Source organism: Periplaneta americana, chromosome 15 (assembly GCF_040183065.1).
Source record: "Periplaneta americana isolate PAMFEO1 chromosome 15, P.americana_PAMFEO1_priV1, whole genome shotgun sequence".
Classification (NCBI taxonomy): domain Eukaryota; kingdom Metazoa; phylum Arthropoda; class Insecta; order Blattodea; family Blattidae; genus Periplaneta; species Periplaneta americana.
In genome coordinates, this window is record NC_091131.1 from 846448 (window position 1) to 872960 (window position 26513).

At 38.3% G+C, this 26513-nt stretch overlaps 1 protein-coding gene across 7 annotated transcripts in view; it reads left to right on the plus strand.

The window, feature by feature from the left end:
• The first annotated feature begins 1900 nt into the window (after positions 1-1900).
• The window catches only part of LOC138715790 (uncharacterized), a 45974-nt gene continuing 21361 nt past the window's right edge, over positions 1901-26513 (plus strand). For 3 of the 7 annotated variants that reach the window (XR_011336572.1, XM_069848866.1, XM_069848862.1), the window contains exons 1-8: positions 1901-2057; positions 7461-7825; positions 15252-15429; positions 17197-17316; positions 20396-20459; positions 21530-21617; positions 21747-23252; positions 23650-23907. Coding sequence is in view for 6 of the 7 variants with exons in the window: in XM_069848866.1 (XP_069704967.1) it covers positions 7818-7825; positions 15252-15429; positions 17197-17316; positions 20396-20459; positions 21530-21617; positions 21747-23252; positions 23650-23907 (2222 nt within the window). In the remaining variant the exon portion in view is untranslated. Of the gene's footprint in view, positions 2058-2333; positions 2358-7460; positions 7826-15246; positions 15430-17196; positions 17317-20395; positions 20460-21529; positions 21618-21746; positions 23253-23649; positions 23908-26513 lie in introns of those variants that run through there. The other 4 variants (XM_069848865.1, XM_069848864.1, XM_069848863.1 and 1 more) reach the window with 4 other exon arrangements.

Genomic DNA, 26513 nt, shown 5'->3' on the forward strand with positions numbered 1-26513 from the left:
ACCTATGAATCACCTATCGGTCTGAGATGGCGATTTCTCTGAGCTGTGATTTTGAAACTAGCCTATAGTCACAGTCGGAACCAGTGACAAAATCACAGGTCTGCAAATCACACTCCATCACTAGCGTGGAGGAAAAGCTCGATTGTGTTTAAAGCACATTCTTCTTTAAGAAAAACTGTCAATACCTCATGGAGGAAGACTACGCAAGAAACCTCATTTAGACGTGATGGATGGATATGAGGCCTCAACACAACGTTGTGAATCATGCCAGCCTAAACAATAACTGCTACCAGTTACAGCACAAGAACTGGCTTTGGTCCACACCTAGAGTACTTCCTTCTATTCTGTTCTCAATGGTCCACACATGACTTAACCTCTACTGAATAGAAATTTATTCTCAAGAGAACTTCGCCTCGTTAGTCCACAGAAGTATGCTTGTTAAGTTCGGAATTAACATTCTTTGTTCTAAACCACGTGGAAGAAAGTAATTTGGCCCAAGTGACTGCATCTTATGAAGCTCGTGGGGATGACGATTAAACAGTTACGAGCGTTTGCAACTTTGTTGAAGGATTGTTACCTATTAAAAATCTGTTGCACTTCTTCCGCGAAAGTAGAGGAGTATACCCATCAATGTCGACAACATGCATGAAAATCTCGCTTTAATGTGCCTCTTTCTTGCGACATCGCATAGCTTCAAAGGTACTCTGATTTGAACAGTATATGTACAGACTCCACGCAAAAAAAAGGGCCAGGCGTATCCATGTGAAACTTTGCATGCCCTACAGTACGCATGCTAAAATTTTGTTTGCAAGTCAAGTATATCAAAAAACGCATTTCACATAAAAGAAACACTATTATAACTTCAAATAGGGGTGGAACCATAAGGAGTGAATTTCAGTGGCAGGTAGGGTTATTTACCTGTGTCCACGTTAATTTTGAAACGCCAGTGCCCTCATGTCAGATACCTAACTTGAAGCAGATTGCCCTAATTAAAAATGGTTTAATTAAATCCCTTACGTTTAATTATAGCTTAATTCTGTATAAAAAGCCTATGACGATGGTTGAGCTCCGGCGTAGCTGACGATAGGCGCGTTTGTCTGCTGATCAGGAGCTGCGCTCGGACATAGGTTCAATTCCTGCTCAAACTGTTTACCTGGTTGTCTTTTCCGAGTTTTACCCAAGCATAAGGCGAATGACGGGTAATCTACGGCGAATCTTCGGCCTCCTCTTGCAATCACCAAATCCCATCGACGGTAGGCCTAAGTTAAATAACCTAGTAGCTGTTACAATGTCGTTAAGTAACCAACTAAAACAACAATGGTTGATTCTGAAAGGAACAAGTGCTGGAGGATGATACATTCGTCGAGTCAAAACTTACAAATAATCTGATGACTATGTTAAAACAACGTGAAGCGAGCACGAAAGTAGACTGCCAGGTACACACTATTGCACCGCAGGCTGTCTAACCTTTAGGCGAAAGGATATCTTTTTTTTTTTCGCGTAGTAGCGCGATGATGACATAACGCGTTGAGGAATCCATGTTCCTGTCATTAAAATGATTGCCTAGAACCATCCTATCATCCACTACAAAATATGTATTCATTCCAAAGACACCTAGTAACCTATATTATAGGCAGACATTGCAGGTTTCAAATATCCATATTTACTACACCACACTGATCATCGAATTAATAGGACCTATAGTATATGCATAATATCTTAGAGTGTTTCATAGTTTGTACTTTCGCACTATAGCATTTGGTACTCCTTATTTCATTTTAAGAGAGAGTTCGTATACAAGTACAATAGTATTAGATGAACTTCTCTATTGCACAGCAGTCTGCCTAGACTGAATAGCTAAATAAATGAAGGTCACTGGTCACTGATGCGTTCAGTACGCAGATTTCGCGCGCAAAGAGACTAGCGCTAGCGTTTATTGAGGCGCCATTGTTCGGGAACTCTTGCTTGAACCAATCCAACCAATCAGCCATGTTTAATATCTAGTGGGGTGTGTTGGGTCGGAACGGGGTGAAACATCATCCCTTCAAAACACTTAGGTGAGGGAATATTTAATTTGGATTTACATTTTGCAGAGTGGTTCGTGTTTGTACATGTTTTATAAAGAAGTCCCCGACATGTTACAGGTTTTCATTTCCGTTGTGAGAGTTTCGCAATCGGCTCATTTGACTTCTAAGCAAGAACTTCCATTTTATATCATGTAAATGTCTTGCAGTTAAATATATCATTCTTTGACGTTGCTAAATGACGATGTATTTTAACGGAATAATACCTCAGTTTTTATCGAAGAATAGTGTGCTGATGCAGCCTTTCATGATAAGCCATAATTTGTTATTTTTGTAAGCTTTGGGGAAGTTGCGTTACAGGTGTTGAAAAGTAAAGTCCCAAATTGTGATGTCATAATTTTGTATATATCTACGTTTATTTGAATTTATATGTAACGTGATTCATTGCTCGCGATATTGGGATTGTGTGGTGATTAATAGCTGTGCAATTTAGCTTTCGTATGTCGAAGATATAAGTATTTTAAGAGTGATTGTAAGAGAGTATAGGGTACATGTGCATACCTTATTGACGACAATCCTTTACAGGTTTCTATAAAATATTACTTTGGGTAATAAATTTACTGAGGATATTTCAGCAGTACCTATTGTATTTCAGAATGTTTCTTGCTGTGGTTATATTGGAACTGCACCCAGCTAGGAACTTACTTCTTGATGTAGGCCTACAGTAGTATGTGTTGCTTTTACTGAACACTGTCCAAATTTATAGTGAAAACGATGTGTGTAAATTATTTTATAGGTGAAGTAGACTTGGTAGGCGAGATGACAGGTTTCGCAACAAATGGAATATTTCACAAATTTCGAAATGGGTAGGCCTGTGCCAGGCCAAAGATAAGCCTATTTATTGCAAAATCATTATCCAGGTAGGCCTATAGTGTAAGAATGTTAATTATTGTTAACAAAAACTTGCAGCTGTTTTGTGTTCTGGGACATTTTATTACTTTGTCAACAAAATTTGTAGGTTAGGAGTGATTCTGAGTAAGTTTACCAAGCTACATAGCGTTAGCCATGTAAACACGTCCAGCCCCATATTTTATTACTGTGTCAACAAAATTTGTAGGTTAGGAGCGACTTTGAGTTACCAAGCTACAGAGCGTTACCCGTGTAAACACAATTATCTTATAATACTAAAAGAAGCAGATTTGTCCGTGTTTGTCGAATGCGCATGATCATGCTTACGAAAAGGCACTTTTCCGTGCTAATAATTTATTTTGTGTGTACAAAGTTGGAATTTTGGAGTAAGAGGAAAAGAAAGGTATCCGTGTTCTGAAATTTATCCCATATCTAAACTCTCCAGAAAAGCTACACCAAAGAAAGCACAATCTTCTTTTGTTTCATTGGCTTCTGTGAAATGCATGTAGCCACAAATACTTTCACTATAAAAATCGTTTGATAGACTACTTAACTATATATTCGAATGCACTGTTACTCGAGAGATCCAGAAAGTAATACTATGGAAACTGACCATTTCTCTAGTTGGCCTAGGGTTTTGGACCTCTAGCATCTTATATTGGTAGGCCTAATTAATGAGAAGTGGTGGAGAGGGAGTGCATTAGAATATATAGGTAAGTATCCAGTACCAATCAATTTTTATGCAGGGTGCGAATTAAGATTTCTGATGAGGGGAGGGGGATAGAATGAGGGGCGTTTTCACAAAACTCGTTATCTACATTTTTTTCGAATTTGAGGTTTTAGTGTATCCTTATGTTTTTGGGTCAGGAGAATCCAATGGTGCTATCAGAATTAAGCTAAAGTTGGTAAGTATATCAGTAAATTGATCTTGAAATAGAAGAGATTTTTCAAAACTCGGTATCTACAGTTGTGTATTTTAGAAAAGAGTTGTCTTTAAAAATAACGAGTTTTGTGAAAACGATTCTAGATAGAGAATACCATACATAAAATTATTATTATCCTCATTCAATACTGCTCAACGCTTTGTTGCACTGAGTTGGTTCTGTTGCATTTTGATTATTTTAATAATTATATCCATGAGCAGGCTTAAGGTAAGATGTGTAATTCCTAAGTTATTGAGTGTTGTCAGCTTGTTGGTGATGATAATACATCAATATTATTTTATTTGCTTACTTTATACTGTACCTTATAAAGTCTACTCGTATTAAAACAGTTCTATTTTGTGAGGGGGATAGAAGTTATCCCTGGCGGGGGATGTTAATATGAATTTATGAAAGGGGGATAACTTTTCAACAGGGGGAAAGTCCCCCCCACCCCCGTTAATTCGTACCCTGTTTTTATGTTGAAAGTGTTTGTGGCTGCAAACTAAAACCTCGTGTTTATCGCTACATACATCTCACAGAAGCCAATCAGGCAAAAGAAAATTGTGCCTGTGGTGTTGTTTTCATGAAAAATACAGTATCATTATCATCATCATTTTGTTAGTTGGAGCTTTTCCTTTTTCAATTAAGACAGTGTGTGCAGAAGGATAATTATGGCTAAGTACTGGGATATAGGCCTACGTTATCTTTCTGAATTAAAACTTGCATTTTTTAACACACTGACATCATATTGGTAGCTACATTTTACGTAAGGAAAGAGTATGATAAAATTTAGAGGTCACCAATTTTGCGGGGAAGAGGAATGTTCACAGATAGGTACGTAGCATTATAAGAATACTTTTACTCTGCTGTGGATGCTGCAGAGCGTGTTTTGAAATAAACTTTCTGCAGCATCGCATTCATTCCCGCACTTCTTATGAGAACTTTAACATGATAGATCCTTTTATTTAAGGGATTGAGAGTGAACAGCGTTTCATTTTTCTTTGGCAATAATGGAAGAGTGAAGAAATATTGGAATACTGTAGACTGAACTTAAGTAAATATTTTTTATGTGATGCTGAAAGGTAAGGTTTCATGTTTGAGCTTCTTTGTTACCAGTATACTGATAAACAAAATTTGGCTTCAACAATTTTTTTAAACAAAATTTGATTTGAAACTTTTTCTTTGTTTGCATGAAATTGAGATTTCATGTTTTTTCATGTGCTAAACTGAAATACAAGCCTCAAAGCTTGCATGACACCTGTATATTTTTGAAGAATTGAGTTTAAAATTTTTAAGATTAGATTATAATGAAAATATTTTATGCCAATGCAATGAAAAGCAAGAAATAGCATAGCAGGTTATCATTTTCAGCTTCTGGATGGATTCACTTCATTTCTGTGTTTCTCTGACATTTCCCGCATAAGTGTCCAGCAATAATCTGCGAACATGTTGGGTTTCCACCTCTCCTGGTAACTTAATGTGTTTCATTAATGTCTTGATTGAAACATTCACTGTGTTTGTCATTGACATGGCCGATAGTCTTAAGTTTGAATAGGCCTACTATAAATGAATTTTTAGAGATGTGTCCTGTACGCTTCTATCAGAGTTTTAACTGTAATATAATTTTTTTATTTATTGCCTAATAAATTCACACAAATATTTTTGAAAGCCAGGAATGCTTCTAATTTCAATGCAATCGAAATTCTGTCAACTTGCTCATCTTGCATTAAATCTCTAATTTGAAGTCCAACAAATACACCCTTTTTTTATTTTGCTTTCAGTGATGAAGTAGGTGATCTCTATCAAGCACTTTTACGAAGTTTTTAATGATTCCTAGCTTCATCAAGCAATGGATCGTATAGCCTATGTCATTTTTTCTCCTGGTAATAACTTTGTTTGGGCAGACGAATCCTTGGTGAGGCAGTGCTTACACCACAGGAATTGCAAGTGGCATTGGAATTTTCCGTTTTTGTTTTTTAACTGTGCTCTAAGTGAGATGCACAGTTTGGACCACAAATGAAGAGCCCATTTTTTCTGTTGGTTTCCTACCCTGCACCAAAATATAGCACTAAAGGTGTTGCAGTTTGTGTTTATTGTGTAACTTTCTGCATACGTAACAAGGATGTCTGAAGAATTGACATGGTGACGAGACATTTTCAGATCACTGAACCCAACTGATAATAAGCTGTTCTTCATAGAAACAAACACTTAACGCAACTAAATTTGTTCATTGAAGTAAATCCCACGCAGACATTCCTATTCCTAAAACAGCTAACTGCAGAAATGTGGAATTTATAAATTAATGCAAAGCACATCAGGTAAGTGCAGCTCAAAGTATAATTTGGGATGTTTTATGACGTCTAATGAACATACCATCACCCTAATCTTGAACCCAGAAGTAATCCCACAAGATGGGGCACGATTGCTTGGCAAGCCACTTACATAAACTACAAATTCTGAATTCACCATTGTGCAACAGTCGAGAGTTGAAGACTGCAATGCACTGTCTGCAGAAGACACTTTAGCCCAGAAGTATTGGAGAGCACGAATGCTAATGGCTTCATTGCTAGGTGCAAGGCATTGAAACAACATAAATATGCCATTTGAAGAGAGTATAAGACTCATACAAAATGAGTCTGTTTAACTTTTAGGTTGGTTCGTAATTATAAAAGAAGATATTATGTCGACATGTGGGTCAGTTGAGAATGGTGATATGTTAACATGTGGGTGGGCTGAGAATGGCTACTCTGAACATAGTCGAAACTTAAATAGCGTTGTTTTTTCTTAAATCTGGGAGTGCTAGAGTGAAATGGATTTCACAATTAATTTCTGCACGAAAAGATGCATTCTATCATTTGCAAAAAAAAAAAAAAGTCATCGTCATTTGAAATAATTGAGTAACAAGATTTGTACGTGGAGAACGAATTCTTTACTTTAGGTCGAGTCAGCAGTTTCCAAATACTTTTAAACATGAAAAGAGTAGTTAGTAATTTTGTTATCAAGGCTTTAACCAGTTTAATGCAGCACTTTTATGCTTTTTGATGATGTCTCGCATAATTTTGATCACTGCACCCCACCCGTGCCGGCGTTCTTGTTAGGTTCATTTGCTCTTGCATTTTTCTTGTATGAAAGCATTTATGATGTGGAGCTGAGTAGTCGGAGATCCTGTCATAACGACATCTAGTATCAAAGAAAAGATAGTAAAGTTGCTGTGAAACTAGTCCAAATGTGTATACGATACTGTTGTGTGTGACAGGTTTGGGTAGTTGACACTGATTGATGAGTGTTAGATAAAATAGCTTACACTTTTCATGAATTTTCTCTTTTTTAAATCTAACGTTGTAAAATGAGATAATTTAACCACATCCTTTAGATATGTTTTTTTTTTTAAGGAAAGTGAAAAATATAGTTTTCTTGTGAAGGTTTACCAGGAATTTTTATATTCTACTTCGATTTCAGTTATATGTTTAAAGGAGATACTGGTACTGGATGCTACTTTTGTGTGACTGTACTGTAACTTAGTTGTAGATGTTATGTGATTTGAGCTGAAGGATGGTAAGCCCTGACTCAAGCAAATTGAAAGAAAATAAAAGGTTTGTCTCAGTTTCAGAATGGGGTGGTGCATGTATCTCACACGCTAATGGTGGAAAATGATATCTGGAATTTTTAATTTGACAGAAGATTTTATATATCCATTTTAAGTGTGAATGAACTTTACGCCATGCATCAATAATTACTCTCACAAATCGAAATTCTGAATGTATCTCGTCTTGGAAATTGGGCCTAGCAACGAGGAATACTGATGTCTGCAAGTTTGACGACTTTTGACAAGTTGGTTGCAACCGAAGAAGACTACTGTGGAGATGAAGAATAGACATAAAAAGATACTTGCAGGCGACGGCCAGAACTTGGAGACATCTCGTGAACTAGGCTCCAAGCGACCCTCACTCCTCAGTCTTCAATGTTAAGGTAAGTAGCGATCTGTTAATCTGGTCCAAAGTTCACTTAATCTGCTTAAAAATGGGGGAATGCGAGATTTTAGAAGTGGCTGGAAGTCAACAGTCGTAGTTCTGTTTTTATAAACAATGTTTCTTTATAGTTCCATGTCCTTTGGCACTTCATAATTATCATAATCGTGTACTGTATTCCATTGCTTTACATTTTATGTAATCTTTCAATTGGCATATGACTGTTTGGAGAAGTAAACTATTACTAAAACTCCAGAAATTATGTGTCTCCAGCAGTATGTTCAGATGGATATCAGAATTCCTTAGTCAAAGATTCATTGCTACTAAATTCAATAACTCACTTCCTAGTTACAAACATATCGAGCTCTATCCCAGGGCGCTGTCCTCAGCACAACTTTATTCAATCTTAATATATATAAAATTGAATGTGGTTATGTAGGTATGTGTGTATGTTCTCTATACAAATCTATACGCTTTGACCAATATGTGCCAAAGTTTGCACATTTAACCTTCATAACCAGGAGAAAAACATAGACTACATTAAAATTGTGCAAATGGACGTTAAATTAATTAAGAAATAAATACGATCAAACATTCATATATAATATTAAAATGCAATCTTCTATAGTCAATAGTTTTTTATTATTGTCTCAGGCCATGGAAATTATAACACGAAATTAAATAACGGTGTTGGTACACATCATGAAGGCTAAAATTAGATAATTCATGTAATAAGTATCTTTACACAGTCCAGGACCGTATTATGAATTTTTCGATGCAGTTGTAGATAGTGAGCAGACTGTGTTTTATCCAACTGAATTCTTGAATTCTTTGTAACCACAAGGATTGCTACCATATAATTTAATACTTAATATTGAATCACTAATAATACTATTGCGAAATACTGACCCACCAAAATTATGCAATGAAACAAGAATTGGTGTGAAAAACTCATTCAAAACGTAATAATAGAAGTAACAATATTAATGGCAAAACGAAACGAGAAGATGTTTTTATCCCATGCATTACTATGATACCCACTAACATGCCCTTCGATTTTAAGTAACCACAATTTCAGTGCGACTAGCATTTGTAATGGCCATATTAAAATTAACCTTAAGGACAGTTGCTCAAAGTTGCAGACATTAACTTAAAAACTGCGTGTTTTTCACATTCTCAACTATATTTTGTGCAAAGAAGTAGGAAAAAAAGATCAAAATGAAATTCAATGATACTTTTGTTGTATTGCTAATGTAGTATGTGCATGTATGTAAGGCAACTGAAAATAACACTCAAACACTGTATTAATTCTAAAATATATGCCTCTCAAAATACTGTTGTTCATGTTCGAAAATGTGTTACTGCGAAATTCTAACTGTATAATCATGTTGCCAATGTATTGTTGGACCATCGAATCTATGCCCCTTCAGCGCTGTCGTCGTTCTTTGAAAAGTTAACGCCTCTACTCACCCCATTCCACCCGTTTCTCTCCCACTATGCCAAACAGCAGGCCACGAACCTTGCCGAATAGGGATATTGCCAAACTTCCGTCAAACAGTATCATGTCTCTTGAATATTGCTTATAATACTGTAAGGTTAATTATTACTTGTTCATAATTTAATTTAAGTAGGTCTAATGACGCTGATTGACTTATGCAAAATGCTATTACTTGCTTAATAATATTTCTTTCACCACTCTGTGCTACAGTATTCATGTTGAGTTGACAACACTGGACTGCAAGTGCAAATAAACTGTCCTGCGAGAAGGCTCAAAATTGTGATTAGTGGGGGAGAGAAGGAGAGAGGGATAGAAAAGAGAGAAATAGGAATACAGGGGGAGAAATGAATTGCCGAGGCTGAAAAGGAATTAAGGTTCATTTCGCATTTCTTACGGGGGCACAGATGGGATGGTCGGACTATAGTATGTTATGCGTTGTGGAAATAACAATCTCTTAATTTCTAAAAATCCGGTGTACGTCTCTCAGAATATTAGTCTTTATGTTAAAAAATAACTTATTGTGAGTTTATATTGTATATGTATTCTTTGTATAAAATAAAAATTAATATAATATGTTCTGAATTTGTGAGATGTAGTTTCTCAAGTCACTTTAAAAAATAGGCAGTCAAGGGGAAAAAATCTTCCAATATAAACTAAATTATATACGTATACAGTATAGTGATTCTTTGGTATGACAGTTAAGGAGATAAATTTTGGCTCTCGATGACACCCCAACGGGTTCAGACTGGGAACAAGGGAATTCCCTGTTTATCGTCAGCTGTCTCTGAAATTCAAGTGAAAGCACACCGACATGAAATTACGTTAAATGCACAGCTTCAGATCAATGTGTAGATCTTCTAATTATTTATTTTATCTCTGCCTCTGCGTCACATTTGCAGGGGAGGAAAGGAGATGGGAGAAAGGTTGTAATGCTTTTTAATACGTTGACTTCCACGACTAAGATAAGCCACTTGAAATTTAACAGTCACAGAGATAAAATGTAAGATCTGTAGAACATTGATACAATGCTAAGTGTGCCTATAGGGACCGAGGGATTATTTTTGTTTTGCTGAACTTCAAGACAATGCTAATTCATTTAAGGTTTGTGTGACTGTAGCCTATATAACTTATACAGTATGTTAGTTTGGTTTTACTCCTTTTTTATAGTTTGTTTTTTTTTTTTTTTTTTTATTTTTATTTCTGGTGATTGGAAGAAAAGGCCTGATGGCCGTAACTACACCAGAATAAATAAACAATATATATGTATAAATATATGAGGAGAAAATCCACAAATGATTAGGGAAAACACGGAATTCTACTTGAAGGAAGGAAAGCGATAGGTTTGGAAGTAAATCCCGAAAAGACTAAGTATATGATTATGTCTCGTGACCAGAATATTGTACATCAAATCCAGACATTTGAGACGGGCAGGTCATGTAGCACGTATGGGCAAATCCAGAAATGCATATAGAGTGTTAGTTGGGAGCCCGGAGAGAAAAAGACCTTTGGGGAGGCCGAGACGTAGATGGGAGGATAATATTAAAATGGATTTGAGGGAGGTGATATATGATGATAGAGACTGGATTAATCTTACACAGGATAGGGACCAATAATGGGCTTATATGAGGGCGGTAATGAACCTGCAGGTTCCTTTAAAAGTCATTTGTAAGTATAATATGAGCTGAGACTTCACAATTTTTATAAATAATGAAATTTATTGATCTTGCTTGATATGTAAAGAGAGATGGACATTCACTGCAGTTGTTACAAATGTCTCCATATTTGATCGCAAATGTGAACGCAGTTTTAAATGTAATTCTTTAGATTAACATTCATATGATTTTAGTACTAGAATTGAGACACTCAGAACCAAAAGTTGCTAAGTCACCTTTTCTAAATTGTACAGGAAAGCTAGTTAAAGTTTTCAAAACACTTTTGAAATACCATAATAGCAATATAAAGTAAAGAAATTTGCTTATACTTGGTTCAGAGATGTGTGATGTGCAGCACGTGTGGCAGCAGATTTTTAAACCACTATTTTAACAACTTTTGTTATAAAATTAATGACTTAACAATTACTAGTGACCCTGAATGTTTGGATGTTTCCAGTGTACAATAATGAGAAGTTGCCTCAGATACATTAGCCTATATGACTTTTAATTCCATCAAACATCATTCTGTCTCTGCCACATCATCTTCCACACAACATAGTTTTCTCTAGCAAAGTAACATGGTCCAGCAGCAAACGTACATCATCATCCTTGCCTTCTTAATTGGTTGAATCCTGTCCCAAGTCAGTTGAGCATCATCATACGCCTTCTGTAATGCTTGCAATGTTACCCCTCTCTTCAAGAAAGATTGGGGGCGAAAAATTGTAGACGACATTGTGTGACAAATTTCAGGTACACTTCCTCTTCTGAAAAACACACCCGGATTGCAGCAAATTCAGGAACACTTCTTAGCATGACTTGCTCAAAGGGCAGCTTTCAAATCATACACTTCAACAACTGGAGTGCCATCATTTTCCTTATTACGAATGAGTTGTTATTTAACACAAGATCAGTGGGCATAGAGTTTCCCTGACCCATGTGGAAGGGACTAAGAACGTATCTTTTGGGCGGTTTTTTTTAATATTTCCGAAAATTCTGTTGGTGAGTATGAATGAGTGTCCTGGGAGTGGGAAATATAGATAAGCTTTCTTAAAACGCACCCGAGCAAAATGCAGCCAAAATAGAAATATGTATCTTTTTTTCTCTTTGATGCACAAAACATGCTGTTCTTTGACTAACTTTGTTTGCAACATGCCATTTCATGCAGCTAATAACTTCATTTGGCGATTTTCCACAAAATGTTTCAGAGTACAAAAATAGTTGCATCATTTGTAGCCAGGTTGCACACATCAAAATTGTGCAGCCACAGTTGCCTTCTGCAATATTCTTTTCTGATATTTGTTACGGGAAGAGGTAAATTTTTTTGGTAATCAAAGCAAATTTCCTGTATTTAGGGGTCCTTCTGAGATGCTTCCTTGCCTTCCCGTAAATAAGTGTAAATTGTTCAGCTTTCTTGCCTGCTCAGTTGTAGCAGCCTTGCACTGGGCATTTATTTTCATGGAGTCATCACAAATGTCTCTTTTTGGTTGACCAAGTTTTACATGAAATCATGTTAGAATACATCATTACACAACCAATGTTTGACATTTCTCCAAATCTGGATATTTATCCAGAAAGTCTATGTAAATGAGATATGGTAGTTATTTAACAGTGAGACTCAGACCGAAGTAATGACTCTCCTGAGTCGGAATATTTGCGGTAAAATCACGTTCATTTTAGTGCACATGATCAGGCTTTTTACATCCAGGTATAGTTTGACAACTTGAAGTGAAACCCCGTAAAACACGCCAACTTCTGGAATCTCTCTCTTTCTTTCTTCTCTCTCCCTCGCTCCTCGTCATTCAGTCACCAATCACCACGTAAATATCTGAGAGGGTGTGTGTGGGCATCGCGACCAACAGAAGAACCACTCTCCAGTATTACCACAATAACGGATTCTTCATTTTTGCCTCGACTGTCGGCTAGGAAGGTTCCATTATGCTAGCATTGCAGGCAACTAGTCAACCTTTTAATGCTTTTGTTAGCAGGTTTGACAAACTGTGAGTGGACCTGCAAGTACATAGTGCACATAATCTTTTCGCTGTAAGAAAAATCCTAATGTAAACAATAGCACGTGACTGAAGTGAGGCTTCATTGGCCGCTGTTTGGCGCCATAGATTCTCAATACGTGTTCCCGCCCACTGTTGTACATTCTGTTTCATGTTAAACATTTCCCGTTACTCGTCAAGTAGGCCTAACCTCACTACTATGCATTCGTTTGCTTAGGAAACTTTTATTTTATAATTACTGCAATTAAATTATTTTAAACTTACGTGTACGGTCAATCACTGCCGGACAAATGAGTTACTCCTTCCAGGATGCAGAAGCCATACTACAGCACCACGTGCTTATGTAAACAACTACGAGCTCAAGTGACGTCATCTTGTTACAAGAACAGACTACCTCTATATTACTCTTGGTATTCATCCGCGTTCATAGTAAATAACAAAATATAAAAGTAGCTTTTCTTTTACATAGCGTTTTACATATAAGTGAAGTTATATGTCTCATCGTATTTAACAACTAAAATTCAATTTTTTATTTTCAAATAATACAAGATTAGGGTTTGCAAATACTAACTATATTTTCCTGCGTCATGTGAGTGTTTCAACTGGGAGCCAATCACGGGTATGACAGCAACGTGCTTGTGTTTACATTAGGATTTTTCTTACAGCGAAAACATTATAGTGCTCTCTCCCTTCCCCCCGAGCTTTCTCACTTGCTCCTCCCCAAGACAGCCAGTGCTCGGTCAGGGTTTCAGTTCGATTTGTCAATCTATACATGCTTGCCTCTACTGTCTTGGTGAATGACCCAAACATTTCACTTCCTGATCCAGTCTTCCTCACTTCAAGTCATGAAGTAAGTGCCTTCATACATAATTCAACTTGGACGGACACCTTCACATGTGATGTAGTTTGGCTTCTGACGAGTCTGAACCTACGTTACGTTGTGATATAAGAGCTGTTTATATAAGTACTGATTTTAGTAGTTACTAATCAGTAGAGCATTACTTCCCAATGGCTGGTAAAATAGGATGCAAAATATTAAGTGTAAAATAACAGTATCCATGTATGGGTATATAAATAAAATCATCTTTTCATCCGTCCATTTCAAATGTTTCACATATATCCCGAATTAGGTACAGTGCACAGTGACAAATGACAGCTTAAACTCAATTTTTGTATTTCTTATGACATAAGAGATTATTACTTATAAATAGACTGGAAGAGACGCCTATGCTTTTATTGCATGCAACTGACAGTGAACTACCATATCTGCTTTTGTTGCAGGTATACATTTTGTAGCTCGTGACTGGCTACTTCATAGAAGTACTTAAATATTATGTCGTTCTGAGCATCAGAAAACTTGTTTGCATACCTACATCTGCATTGGACTTACAATAGCCCCTTTGTAATCAGTGTAAAACAACAGAGTGTAGGACAGACCATGACTAATAATTTCTTTCACTGCTCTTGAATTCGTAATCTTTAGCCCTCTTAGCATTGAGGTCTTCAGCAGTCTTCTTGGCTGCAGGCTTGTGAATAGATTGCTTCCATTGTTTGCGATTTTTTCTCCACTTCCTTCCACCAGAGGAGGTGATCTCTTCATTTATTCTGTTTGGCGATTTTGACAGACCAATAGGTCCAGGGTTTGATGTGGACGACTCATTTTCCTGTACCAGCTTGTAGCTGATGTAGATCGTTCACTTATGTTCGTGTTCTTCTCTGCTGCAAGACATTTGTTATCACTCACACACAGAGATTCTGAATCACTTTCTGAGTCACCAATAGGATTCGGAATCACTATTCTCTAATGGACATAGAACCACTATCCTCGTCCCTCATTTTGCAACTGCAATGAAGTCAGTTGGCAGTGTGAGCTGTAGCGTAACAACTTCTAATGTAACAACTTGTAGCGCAAACGGCGGATTTAAAAGTTTTTGAACACCATTCAATATGACAGGTGCGTCAGTCATCTGATGGGCTAAACGTTTTCTGATCCATAATAATTTATCACCAATAGAGTACTCGACTTCAGCATATAAGTCATGTCCTTAACTGGATTTCACAAAAAACTTGACTTAACAACTTTTGGTCCTGGGTGCCTCAGTTATACAACTTCTGAACTGTTTCCCTAGCAGATAGCGAAAACATATCTTCTTTCTCAATGTAAACCGTACCGGTAACTCAAAACACTGATTATGAGTCATATTCAGGTGGAATATGTTTCAAAACCCTAAAATAGCATTACATAGTTTTGTCAAATTGCTTGCAGAGTAGCATGAAGTACCCGCAGCTGGTGTCGATGCCCTCAGCTGTACAGGACTGGCTGGACGAGCAGCTGGAAGCTCGCGGTATCGATGCAGTGGTCTACACTCGCTACGTCCTCAGTTTGCTGCAGCGGGACACACTCGACTCACCAGACGATCTCCTCGTGCTGTCTCCAAACAAGGGCAAGGTGAACTAAATTATTTGCTATTTATCTAGTAGATACCCGTTGAGATAGTAATGACTTTTCAAGTTGGAGGTTGGAGCAACGTTTTTATTTTCAGATAAATTTAGTAGAGATCTGTGGAGGCATAGAACTATGTAAGTAATGATAATGTTGAGCACAAGAGCTGGTTTACATTTTGTTGCTGTGTTAATGCATAGCATTTGGCCACACAAGTTTCCTCATCTGTTTTGTGGGACAAACACAGTTGCAGCTTAGTTGAATTTCCTTAAGCTTGTGTTGTTAAGGATTCATTACAGTAAAGTTGTCCTCTCAGTGCTTAAGATCTGCATTAATATAGCATTAATATTTTCCGATTGATGTCCACATAATAATATTGGTATTTTGTACAATGTTAGTCTTTCTATGCTATGGTGTGCAGTCAACATGAGTAATGTGTATAGAGACGAACTGAAACAACCTTTCATAACGTAATTTAATAATAACTATTTATCACTATGGTAATGGCAGTCATTACCGCACTGAGTGCAGTAATCATCTTATTATTGCACTCAGTTAAGTAATGAACTGAAATATCTACTTACATGTCATGCTTCAAAATGGCTCCTGCATAAAAAGTCACTTAAAAAGAAACAAACACGAACTTTATCTTACGAATATATTTTTGTATAATTGCTAACATATCCACATCAACATCACATAATTATGACAAAGGCTCCCTTGCAATCTCTTTGTCTCTGACATTCTCCACTCGCTTATTCATCAGCTCCTCTCTTTACAAGCCCAGTAATAAGCGCCACTTTCACAGATACAAATTCATCGTCTGTTTCTCTTTTGCAATTTCGTGTTTAGTAAAAATTGTAGATTTCTATGCTCTATATCCATCACTCAATCTTTTAAGAAATGTAATTAAATTAGTATATTTACTAATATTGACATTTATATTCACGGAGATGTCCTCGCAGATTTTCGTCAGTTCTATCGAATCTTAAATCCATTGTCATCATAAACAAATTAATATCGTTACTATGTTGTTTCTAGACCAGCTAGGATGTATGGAATATCTCCTTGTTGTGCAGAACACACTCGAGCGATAATGAAGCTCATATCCCACTAGTTGTGTTAATAACTATTATACATTCACTTGACACAAGCAACATAGTTAGGTACAAAACAAAAACAATGTAGAATTAAGAAAATTGCAGATGTGTATGTCTTGTTGCGTGTTCATTGGAACAGGGAGTTGGGAAATGTGAATTGACAACTTATTAGTAACTTCATGATGGCTTCTTTGTTGTTGATGGTATGAGTCATTTTATGTTTGTAATAAGCTATACTTGAAACAAAGTTATTTAAAAAATAATGGAAGGTTGGTGTACACTTAACAATGTGCAAATACAAGTCAGTAGTATCCATTCTAAATTACACACAGAAAAGAATGGCTTTATTAGCCAGCGTCCACACCTGTGGAGTAACGGTCAGCGCGTCTGGCCGCGAAACCAGGTGGCCTGGGTTCGATTCCCGGTCGGAGCAAGTTACCTGGTTGAGGTTTTTTCCGGGGTTTTCCCCTCAACCCAATATGAGCAAATACTGGGTAACTTTCGGTGCTGGACCCCGGACTCATTTCACTGGCATTATCACCTTCATCTCATTCAGACGCTAAATAACCAAAGATGTTGATAAAGCGTCGTAAAATAACGTACTGAAATAAAAAAAATTTATTAGCCAGCCATTGTTGGAGTTGGTAGTTATCACTGGGTGTGGCCCCTGCAGGAGGTCGGTCGTCGTGGCCGCAAGCGCGGTCGCAACAGGGAAGAGTGCTGGGATGTGTGGGACTGCGAGCAGCTCAAGCGCTCGGCTGCAGTGGAGTGCCTCATGTCTGCTTCTGACCAGGTTTGTTACTGCGTGCTTGCGTGTTTATTTCTTTTACGTTCACACTGTGGCTTTCTTGTGTCGATGTGTTTGCCTTTGCTCTGCAGCATCTGTCTGTACTCTTCGTTGCTCGTTGAATTTCTCTCATTCTTGCATTTCTGTCTGCATGCACTGACCTGCCTTTTATAGCTTGGGCCTAACATTTTTAACAATGTTACAGCTAAGCGAAATCCGCGAATTTTGTAAATCAGTGACAACTAAATATATAGATTAGAATTGATGTATTTATTTGACACCACTGCCTTCACCAGCACTATGACCCCCAGCCGTTCCCCATTCCACTCATTGTTGCCATGTTATCACTTCTGCTAATGCTCCTGCTTTCCCCTCCCCAGCACCACCACAGCCATAAAAAGTACTTGTCCACTTAATGCAACTGCAAAGCAATTATTGCTGACATCTGTAAAACCTAAAAATCTTCTCCTGAATTTCACCGTCTTTTACATAATGAAGGTCAGTGGAAAGTTGAGATAATTTTGCAATATCCGTCGTTTCGTCCAGCATTAAAGTAACAAAAGGTGCATTTTGTACTTCTTTCTTTATTGTGTCTAGAGTTACGTCACTAATACTTTCAATGATATCATTTTGAATTCGACTTGACGTACCTTTGAAAACTGTAGTGCTTTGTAAGTGTGTGTCTAATTTGATATCATACTTGGATAGCAGTGCAAGAACTCAATATAGTTTCCCCGATTAATTGATTCACAGAGTTCGTTATGACCTCTGAAAGGAAGCTCTTGCTTCACGAGTAAGCAAGTTACGTAGATTAATCACTTCATTATTTCTCTATTAGAGTCAACTTCGGCATTGTGTTTCAAAACATCTGCCCAGCATTGTTCACTTAGTTGAATGTCTATCCTTGTTTTACCGAAAGTTTTACATTTCGTTATTGCAGATAAATGTGATTGCGTCTTCTGATGGTGAATCTTTGCTTTGTGAAAATTACTAATATCAGAGAAACCTGCACTATTTAATACTCCTCTATTGGTTTCAAAAAGAGCACAACACAAGGCCAGCAAAATAATTTATTTTTCGATTTAAATGCATTTAGCCATTTTGAAGATTCGTAGTATTCAGTTTTGAAATGATGCATATAGTTTTACATTTTTGTACTCATGAAAACATCTGGAGTAGGTCTACCTTTTACTATAATATTTTGCATTTCCTGAAAATTTAAACTTCCAAACGAAGTACCGAACCGATGCTTAACAAACTGTCCAAAACACAACACTGTGACTGTTGGCAGTCGTGACTGCTATTGCTGCCGGATGGCGATGATTCAGACGATGCAGTTGGTATGACTTGCATTTAGAAACGAGTCCCTTTCCATGTTTACAAGCAGCGTAAAACACACAACATTGTTTTAATCCATGTAACACTTCACAGACACACTTTCAGTATTTAACTGATACTGCACAAAAACAATAAACATACTAATATATTCTTTCTAACAAGAATGGAGACACGGAAATTGTTTACCAGGGAACGCCCAACCATATTTATTGTTCATGTAGGCAAGGGAATAACTTTAAATCTGCTAGTCCAGTGCAGCTGACTGGTTCCCGTGGGCTGCACGAGTCCAATTCTTCAATTGTCATGTCTTGAAACTTTTTAAAATTCAAACTTGAGACATAATAAATGTTATAAGCTGATGATACTTAGAGGACTAGGCTAGTCCTCCTAGTCCACTGATGGCACGCCACTGACTTAGGTGTAAGCCGATCACATCTGTGTCGTCTTCATCTGATATAATCTATCGTGTGGAGCCTGATTGACAGTTGTGGAGTGAAAACAAAATTGGTTACTTGATTTTTACTACTTAATTATAGCTGAATATTACTCTAAGCATTGAAAACTGTAATGATTATTATGATAACTGTTTTATGTTACTCTACTCACCCCGCTGCCTAACTTCATTATCCTGAGGCTTGCTAAATACATGTTTAAGTGCTTGAGTATTATGTTCGTTAAATCACTTTATTAAGGATTGAGTTCCTGCACCGTGGCCTAAGGCATCTTGTCTAGGACTCGTGTTACGAATGTGCGCTGGTTCGAGTCCTCATGAGAGAAGACATTTTCTCATGAAATTTCGATCAGTGTATGGGACCGGTGCCCACCCAGCATCATGATGCACTTGGAGAGCTATGATAGGTAGTGAAATCCGGTTACGAAAGCCAGCTATAATGGCTGGGGAGATCATTGTGTTAACCACATGATACCGCCATTCTGCTGGATGATCGTTCACCTCTGCTTCGGCATGGAGGTGATTCCAGCAGCTGGCTGGTCGGTTATGGTCCTTCATGGGCTGTCGTGCCTGGGATTATTAAGAATTGAGTAACAGTTCAATTAACTGAACCAAGCTAATTAAGCTGGTGCGCATAACATGTCTTTAATGTTGCCTAGTATAATGTTGGTGGAAGGTAGTGGCCCAAGCAGTTCGTTTTTTTTTTCTTAGGTATACCGAGCAGCCTAGTTGGTTATTATAATTTGTGAGTAGACTTGCCGTCAACAATCTGTGCAAATTTACATTGAACCAGGCTATGTAAAACTGAATACATTATTGGAACCGAACTTTAGGTCACTTCTTGCGTGAACATATGGACTAATCTCATTTTGGACATTTTCTGACAGGGGACATAGCGAAATAGTTTTATATTTAAAAATGGAAACAAGAAGCAAGCAGTATGTGAGAACATCAGATCTCAAATTTTGTGTAGTGGTGTGCATGGACATAGAGATAGTTGACCTTGCAAACTCTTGATAGGAAGAAATGTGACATTCTAACTATTGGATTTGAACCCTGCAGTCTTCCTCTGGGAGGGAAGTGAAACTGATTCAGTGCTGCAGGCAAACTTATTGGTCATGCAGTTGTTGTTTTCGAGTATGCAAGTATGTACTGTTAGACTGAATGTACTGTGTGCAATTTATTTGGAAGATTTTTAAATCCCTGGTGGTGACAAGAAGCATGTGTTGTTACTACTTCGCAGTTGTCATAAGGTTTGCATTGTGTGTTCTATATGATGAACTTTCTTGCTTTCAGAAGTGTGGAATAGAAAAGTTAGTGGACGAATTGTGCATCAAACTGAAGGAAATTCAAAGTGAAGGTGAGCACCTCAGATTTGTGAACATTACAAATGTGCTTATGTATTACTTAAGTAAAAGGTAAAGGTAAAGGTATCCCCGTAACATGCCATGAAGGCACTTGGGGGGCATGGAGGTAGAGCCCCATGCTTTCCATGACCTCGGCACTAGAATGAGGTGGTGTGGTCGGCACCACGCTCTGACCGCCTTTTACCCCCGGGAAGGACCCGGTACTCAATTTTATAGGAGGCTGAGTGAACCTCGGGGCCGTTTATGTATTACTTAAGTAGCACATTTAATTAAAAATATAGTTTTACTATACTTACTTCATTACAAATGGCTTTTAGAGAATTCGGAGGTTCATTGCCATCCTCACATAAGCCTGCAATCGGTTCCTATTCTGAGCAAGATTAATCCAGTCCCTATCTAATTGTTATTGTATTGAATTGGAATTTAAACATTTACTATGTTCACTTGACTCATTTTGCTTCTTGCCTCCCAGTAAAGAGCACTCAAATTTTTGCACTGATGCACTTCTTTCTTCATTTAGTGCATTGAAGCTCATGTTCTTTGTTCATTGGTGATGCACAGTGGACATTCTTCTGTGTCATAAATTCCAATCTTGCAAAGATGTGATGCAAGGCAGTCATGTCCTGAAAATAGCTGCGGCTTCCTTTCTGGGTAGTGATTGTAAATGCTGAAGATTGAATCTCCATTATTTTTACAATTGTCATTTTAAAGATGACTTACTTGTTATTGAAAAAGTGTTTTGGGACAGTAATAGAATAAACGTAAGCATGCAACGATATATTAAAAATGGTTAGAACAGGTAGATTTACAACAGAATTGGTATAGTGACTATTAATCCGTACAAATAATTGTTTTTAGGTAAAGGAAAACGTGTATTTGATCTCGTTCATTGCAGTTACTTTTATTTGGCCATCACTTGCATTCGTTATGATTTAATGTATAGGTCGTATTAGTCTAATTCACTTGTTTTTACTGCTTCCCTCAGTCTAACTTTGGATTAAATTATGTTAATTGACGACTTTGTCATTAAATATTAATATAATATTTCAATGACCTGCACTAGGTGAGAGTAGTATTCACTTGGAGCTGTCGCAAGCATCTGTTCCAGCCAAGCAGGCAAACACAGCATCCCCTCAAGACCAAGTTCAGAAGTGAGTACATTGTGTTACTGCTGTGTTCGTAATCAGGTTTGATACATTTTAAAATGTTTCTCTTAGTGTAGATTGATTGGTGTATGTGTTAACTTAACTAGTAATCGAGTGGAGTTGTCTGTTGTGTAGGTACTATGCTGCTTTTCCACCACTAAATAGCAAAGTTGCTGATTCAATCACGAGTCCCGAGCCTGCATCAGCGTGGAGTGGCAAGAAAGTTCTTGGGAAGAGCAAGCCCGGCACCACAGACAAGGACAAGGACAAGGCCTCTGGCTGGGCAGACGAGAACAAGGAAAACAGGGGTAAGAACAACAGCTCATGGAAAGAGGTGGGCAGGGAGAGCACGAGGTCTAGGAGCCAGGTGCGCGAGAAGGCCCGGGCGAAGAAGGAGGCGTGCTACGGATTCGCCTGGAACATGGCGGACCTGCAGAATAAGGTGGACAGTACAGTGTGTCGGAGGCTGTATGAGCGCCAGAGGAGCAAGATGGGTGGCGATGCCGATGATCGGAACCTCGCCCAGCTGATAGCGAAATTCGATCACAGCATCGAGGCTCTTTGGAGCCCCGAGGAGCCGGCTCCCGTGCACAACGGCTTCCTGTCGGACGACAGTCTGGACTGCGACCAGGAACTGCAGCTGGACTTCAAGCAGCTTCTGTCATCCCCAGGCGAGCAGTTGTACAACAAACGGAACCCGATTGCTTTCCCTGCTACAAACAGCTTCATTCAGTGTGGCACCAACATCACGAGCTCGATCTGGTCCGACCAGAACTCGATCGAGCAGGAAGAGTTTGGAATGGAGTATGTGCACTGCGATGGGAGCAAGCCGTGCGAAGATGAGTCCAGGCCGGTGTGCAACAAGTACGACAGCCTGCCCTCCATTTTCACAAGTCTGCCATGGATGGTGAACTCCAGCAAGCAGCAGCAGCAGCAGCAGAGCAGCTACTCGCCGTTTGGGCTGAGTGACAGCTTGAACACGCTGAACCACAACCGTGAGGACAGCAGCTTCACGGAGGTCGTTCCCAAACAGAGCGGCCCGAGCGGCTTGCTGCAGCAGAGCAGAGTCGCGTGCCCGGAGCCCAAGGAGAGCGGCAGTCCCAAGGAGGAGGAGGACCTGCTGACCTCGACGCGCACCCACTTCCGCCCCATCCGCGTGGAGAGCCTGGAGTCGCACGGGTCCACGGCCAGCAACAACGTGGGCTGCTATGCGGACGGCACCACGTTCGTCATCTCCACCAGCCTGGACGAAGTGGCGTTCAGGCGGAGCGAGAGCGGAGCGTTGTATCTGGAGGCGGGGCTAGAAACCCCCGACAAGTACATGGAATACAAGGAGAAGGAGGCCGGTGGGGGCCGGGAATTTGTGCCCAAGTTCAAGGTGCGTCAGAATGAAAAATGCTGTCAGACAGACGTGGTGGACGACGAGGAGGTGGATTCGAAGCGCAGCAGGCACGACTTGCAGGACGACTTCTACTTCCCAGATGACCAGCACTTTGCAGAGAAGATAATCAGTGCAGAGGTGGCTGGTTCTGGTCAGGAAGACAGCTGCAGTCACAGCCTGCAGACCTGGAAGGCGGGGTGGCCTGACCCCGAACCCAACAACATCTGGCAGTCCGTGGGGAGCGACAAGTCCAACTCCTGGTAAGATTTGCAGTCTCTTCCCATGTTCACTACAAAGCAGTATGTGAAAGGCCTATCTTATATAAGTTAGATGAACTTCATTTCACTTCACAGTTGCTAAACGAAAGCTATAAAATTAGTATGTATTACAATAATCCCATGAGTGTTTTTTTTTGTCGCCAATCTTAATATTTATGGTTAACAAGTTAATTTACTACATAGTGCAACAAGTTGAACACCTCACATCTTGCTTTTCAATGTCTGTAATTTATAACATAGATCTTTACTTACTGGAATTTTCATTGATTTGTGCTGTGCCATCAATGTAGGACTTTTTTCGTTTTAGATAGCTGAAATGCTCGCATTCAGTCTGTTTAATTGTACGAAGTTGTTGAGTATGTGTTGTGACTGACGGCAGGTACAGCATCTGGAAGTGGAGCCCTGGTCCAGCACCCATGTCGCATGACACGCAGTACAGCCGACTGCGTGAGGAGCTGACGATGGAGGGCGAGCAGCTGCTGTCGGACCTCAGCTACATGCAGCACCTGTACCAGGCAGACGACGACACCGACGAGCTGCTTCTCTATGCTGAGGACTCGGGCCGCACCGCTGATGTCGAATGGAAGCAAAACGAACGACCCTTCAATGCCAAGGCAGTCCAGAAGGATAGAAAAAGGTTGGTCAGTCAAATGGTAATGGATGTTGCCACATAATAACACAGGCAACCAGTACAAAAATACATAATAGGCTGAATTTAAAGAAGAGTGGAGGAAATACTATTTATATCTTGTCCCAGTTTTTAGATATTGTTAAGTTTTTTTTATTATTTAATTTATTATATTCCATAGATCTTACATTAGCAATCAAGCTTTAAGATGAGGAACAAGTCAAAATTTTACAAGATTACAATTACAGTTACAATTTTACAATTTTCTACAATATTTTGGCGAGATGTAGTGAGATGAGATGAGGCCCGAGGATTCGCCAAAAGATTACCTGGCATTTACCTTATGATTGGGGAAAACCTCGGAAAAACCCAACCAAGTAATCAGATCAAAGGGGGTGAAATGAAGTGAGGCCTAGGACTCGCCAATAGACCATCCGGCATTAATCCCACGGCTGAGGAAAATGTCAGAAGAAACCAATGAATGAGACCAAATGGGGGATCCAACCCAAGCCCGTGAGCAGCTCCAGATCAGCTACATCGATGGCTCTACTAAAAATATAGCCAATCAGATTATTAAATGTACAAATGCAAATGATTATTCATCAGTTGAGCTATAAAACATAATACATAACAAGCAAGTTAATTCAATTTAAGGCATAAACAATTCAATCAGTTGAGCTATACAGATTACTATTCAATTTAAAGCATACACAATTCATCAGCCAAACTATACAAACATATACAACACAAAACAAACATATTTTCCTTAAGCTCTATAAAAATGTAGGTACAATTCATATCAAGTACATTAATTCAATCTATAAGCTTAAACAATTCATCAGTTGAGCTGTACAGCATATACAGTTCATCAGTTTTGCTAAACAAAAATATACAGTGCATAGTAAACAGATTAAGTCAATATAAAAAACATATTTTAATTGAGCTATATACTCGTAAAATTATACATTTCAAATTAAGAAGAATAATTCAATTCGCAAGCATAAACAATTCATCAGTTGTGTAGAAGGTATGAGTATGTAGAAATTTGATTAATTCTTTTCTAAAACTTTTCTCGTGGTTCTTCAAATCTTTAAGATAATTGTTGTTGTTGTTTTCTAATGCCAGGCGTTTGACAATAAAGTCATTTGACCTCTTGCACTCCAATATTTTTCAAAGATATTATCATGGCCAGCCACTGAAGCACAGATTTTGAGGTGTTCCAAATCCATTTCTTGATCCTTTAAGATAACTAGGCAGTGCAAAAAATGATTTTATTGCGATTTTTTGTTAAAAATGGCATTATGCGGATTTTGTGAGACACGTTTGGAATTATTAGATTAAAATGACTACTGAAATATAATGCTTTGCCATGCTGCTGCTGTTGATCTAATGTGGGGGATTTTGACTATACTTAATCAAACATACATTTCTCCATAGCCAGTGAATATAGTCTATGTATCTCCTTGTCAGGAACAATTTGTTAAACTTTGGGCATTTTAGAAGGTGTTCTCAGTTTATTATAGTCAGTGAAACAGAATGTACATAAATTGTCTTCTGTAATCCCGAATCTTTGCAGATGTTCTCCCAAGTAGTCCTGTCTTGTAGCTAGAATAAAGTGCTTTCTTTCTTGAATTTTGTTGTATGGCTTTAACTCTTTTCCTTATGTTGGGTTAGCTTGTGTTTTGTATTTCTTTATTTAGAGTTTCCCAACTTTTCTGTTCTGTACCTCGCTTTAGAGACGTGTACCAGTAAGTCCCCATCGTATCTGGAATACTCTTCCATGGTAACATTCCTTCATCGTAACAATAATGTTGATGAAAACATTCCCCCTGCTCTAAATGCAAAGGAAGTCTGCATTCACAGCTTCAAACTACCAAGCATTACGTTCGTGTTCATCAGTCCCAAGCTCATGTTAGTGGAGGATGTTATACACAACTTAAATGTTCCACATTGGACCAGTCTTTCTGGATATACTAACCAGTGGGACATTTGGACACCGGTGTATACTATTACCAGACATCGGATTTTTAGGCACTAAAAATTAGTTTCAGGTGCCTAAAATAAGCTCAAAATTTAATAAATTTAATATTTTAGTAAAACTAGGCATTTTAGGCACATATGTTGAAGGCTTCAAACCCATTTATTTCGCTGAAATTATACACTAAAATACAGAAAACATGTCACAAAAAGGATATTTAAGAAATGGAGGCAGATAACTGTATATTATATAAATACAGCTACACAAATTTAATATATTGAAAAAAAATTATACACTTTTTAAGTGATAGAAACTCATTTCCATGCTCATTCTTTTTCATAATTGAATCGCTTATTTCAGAAACCAGTCAAGCACCAAAGCAAGAAAAAATGAGTTAATGGAGCATAATGTTGTGAGGGTATACATACATTTGAGTGCTGAAAAGTCAAATGCTGTCCTCCTATAGTGATCGGGCATTATGTTGAATTTCGTGTTTAGGTCGGAAATCAGTCAAGCGACACCGCTTGGCTGGTTTCTGCAGCAAGTTGCAGGTAGATTTTCGCTTTCACAGTTGTTCGATTTTTTATGAACCTCTGTGACAAAGGGCGATTTGACAGTATCACTCGCAACTTCCCTG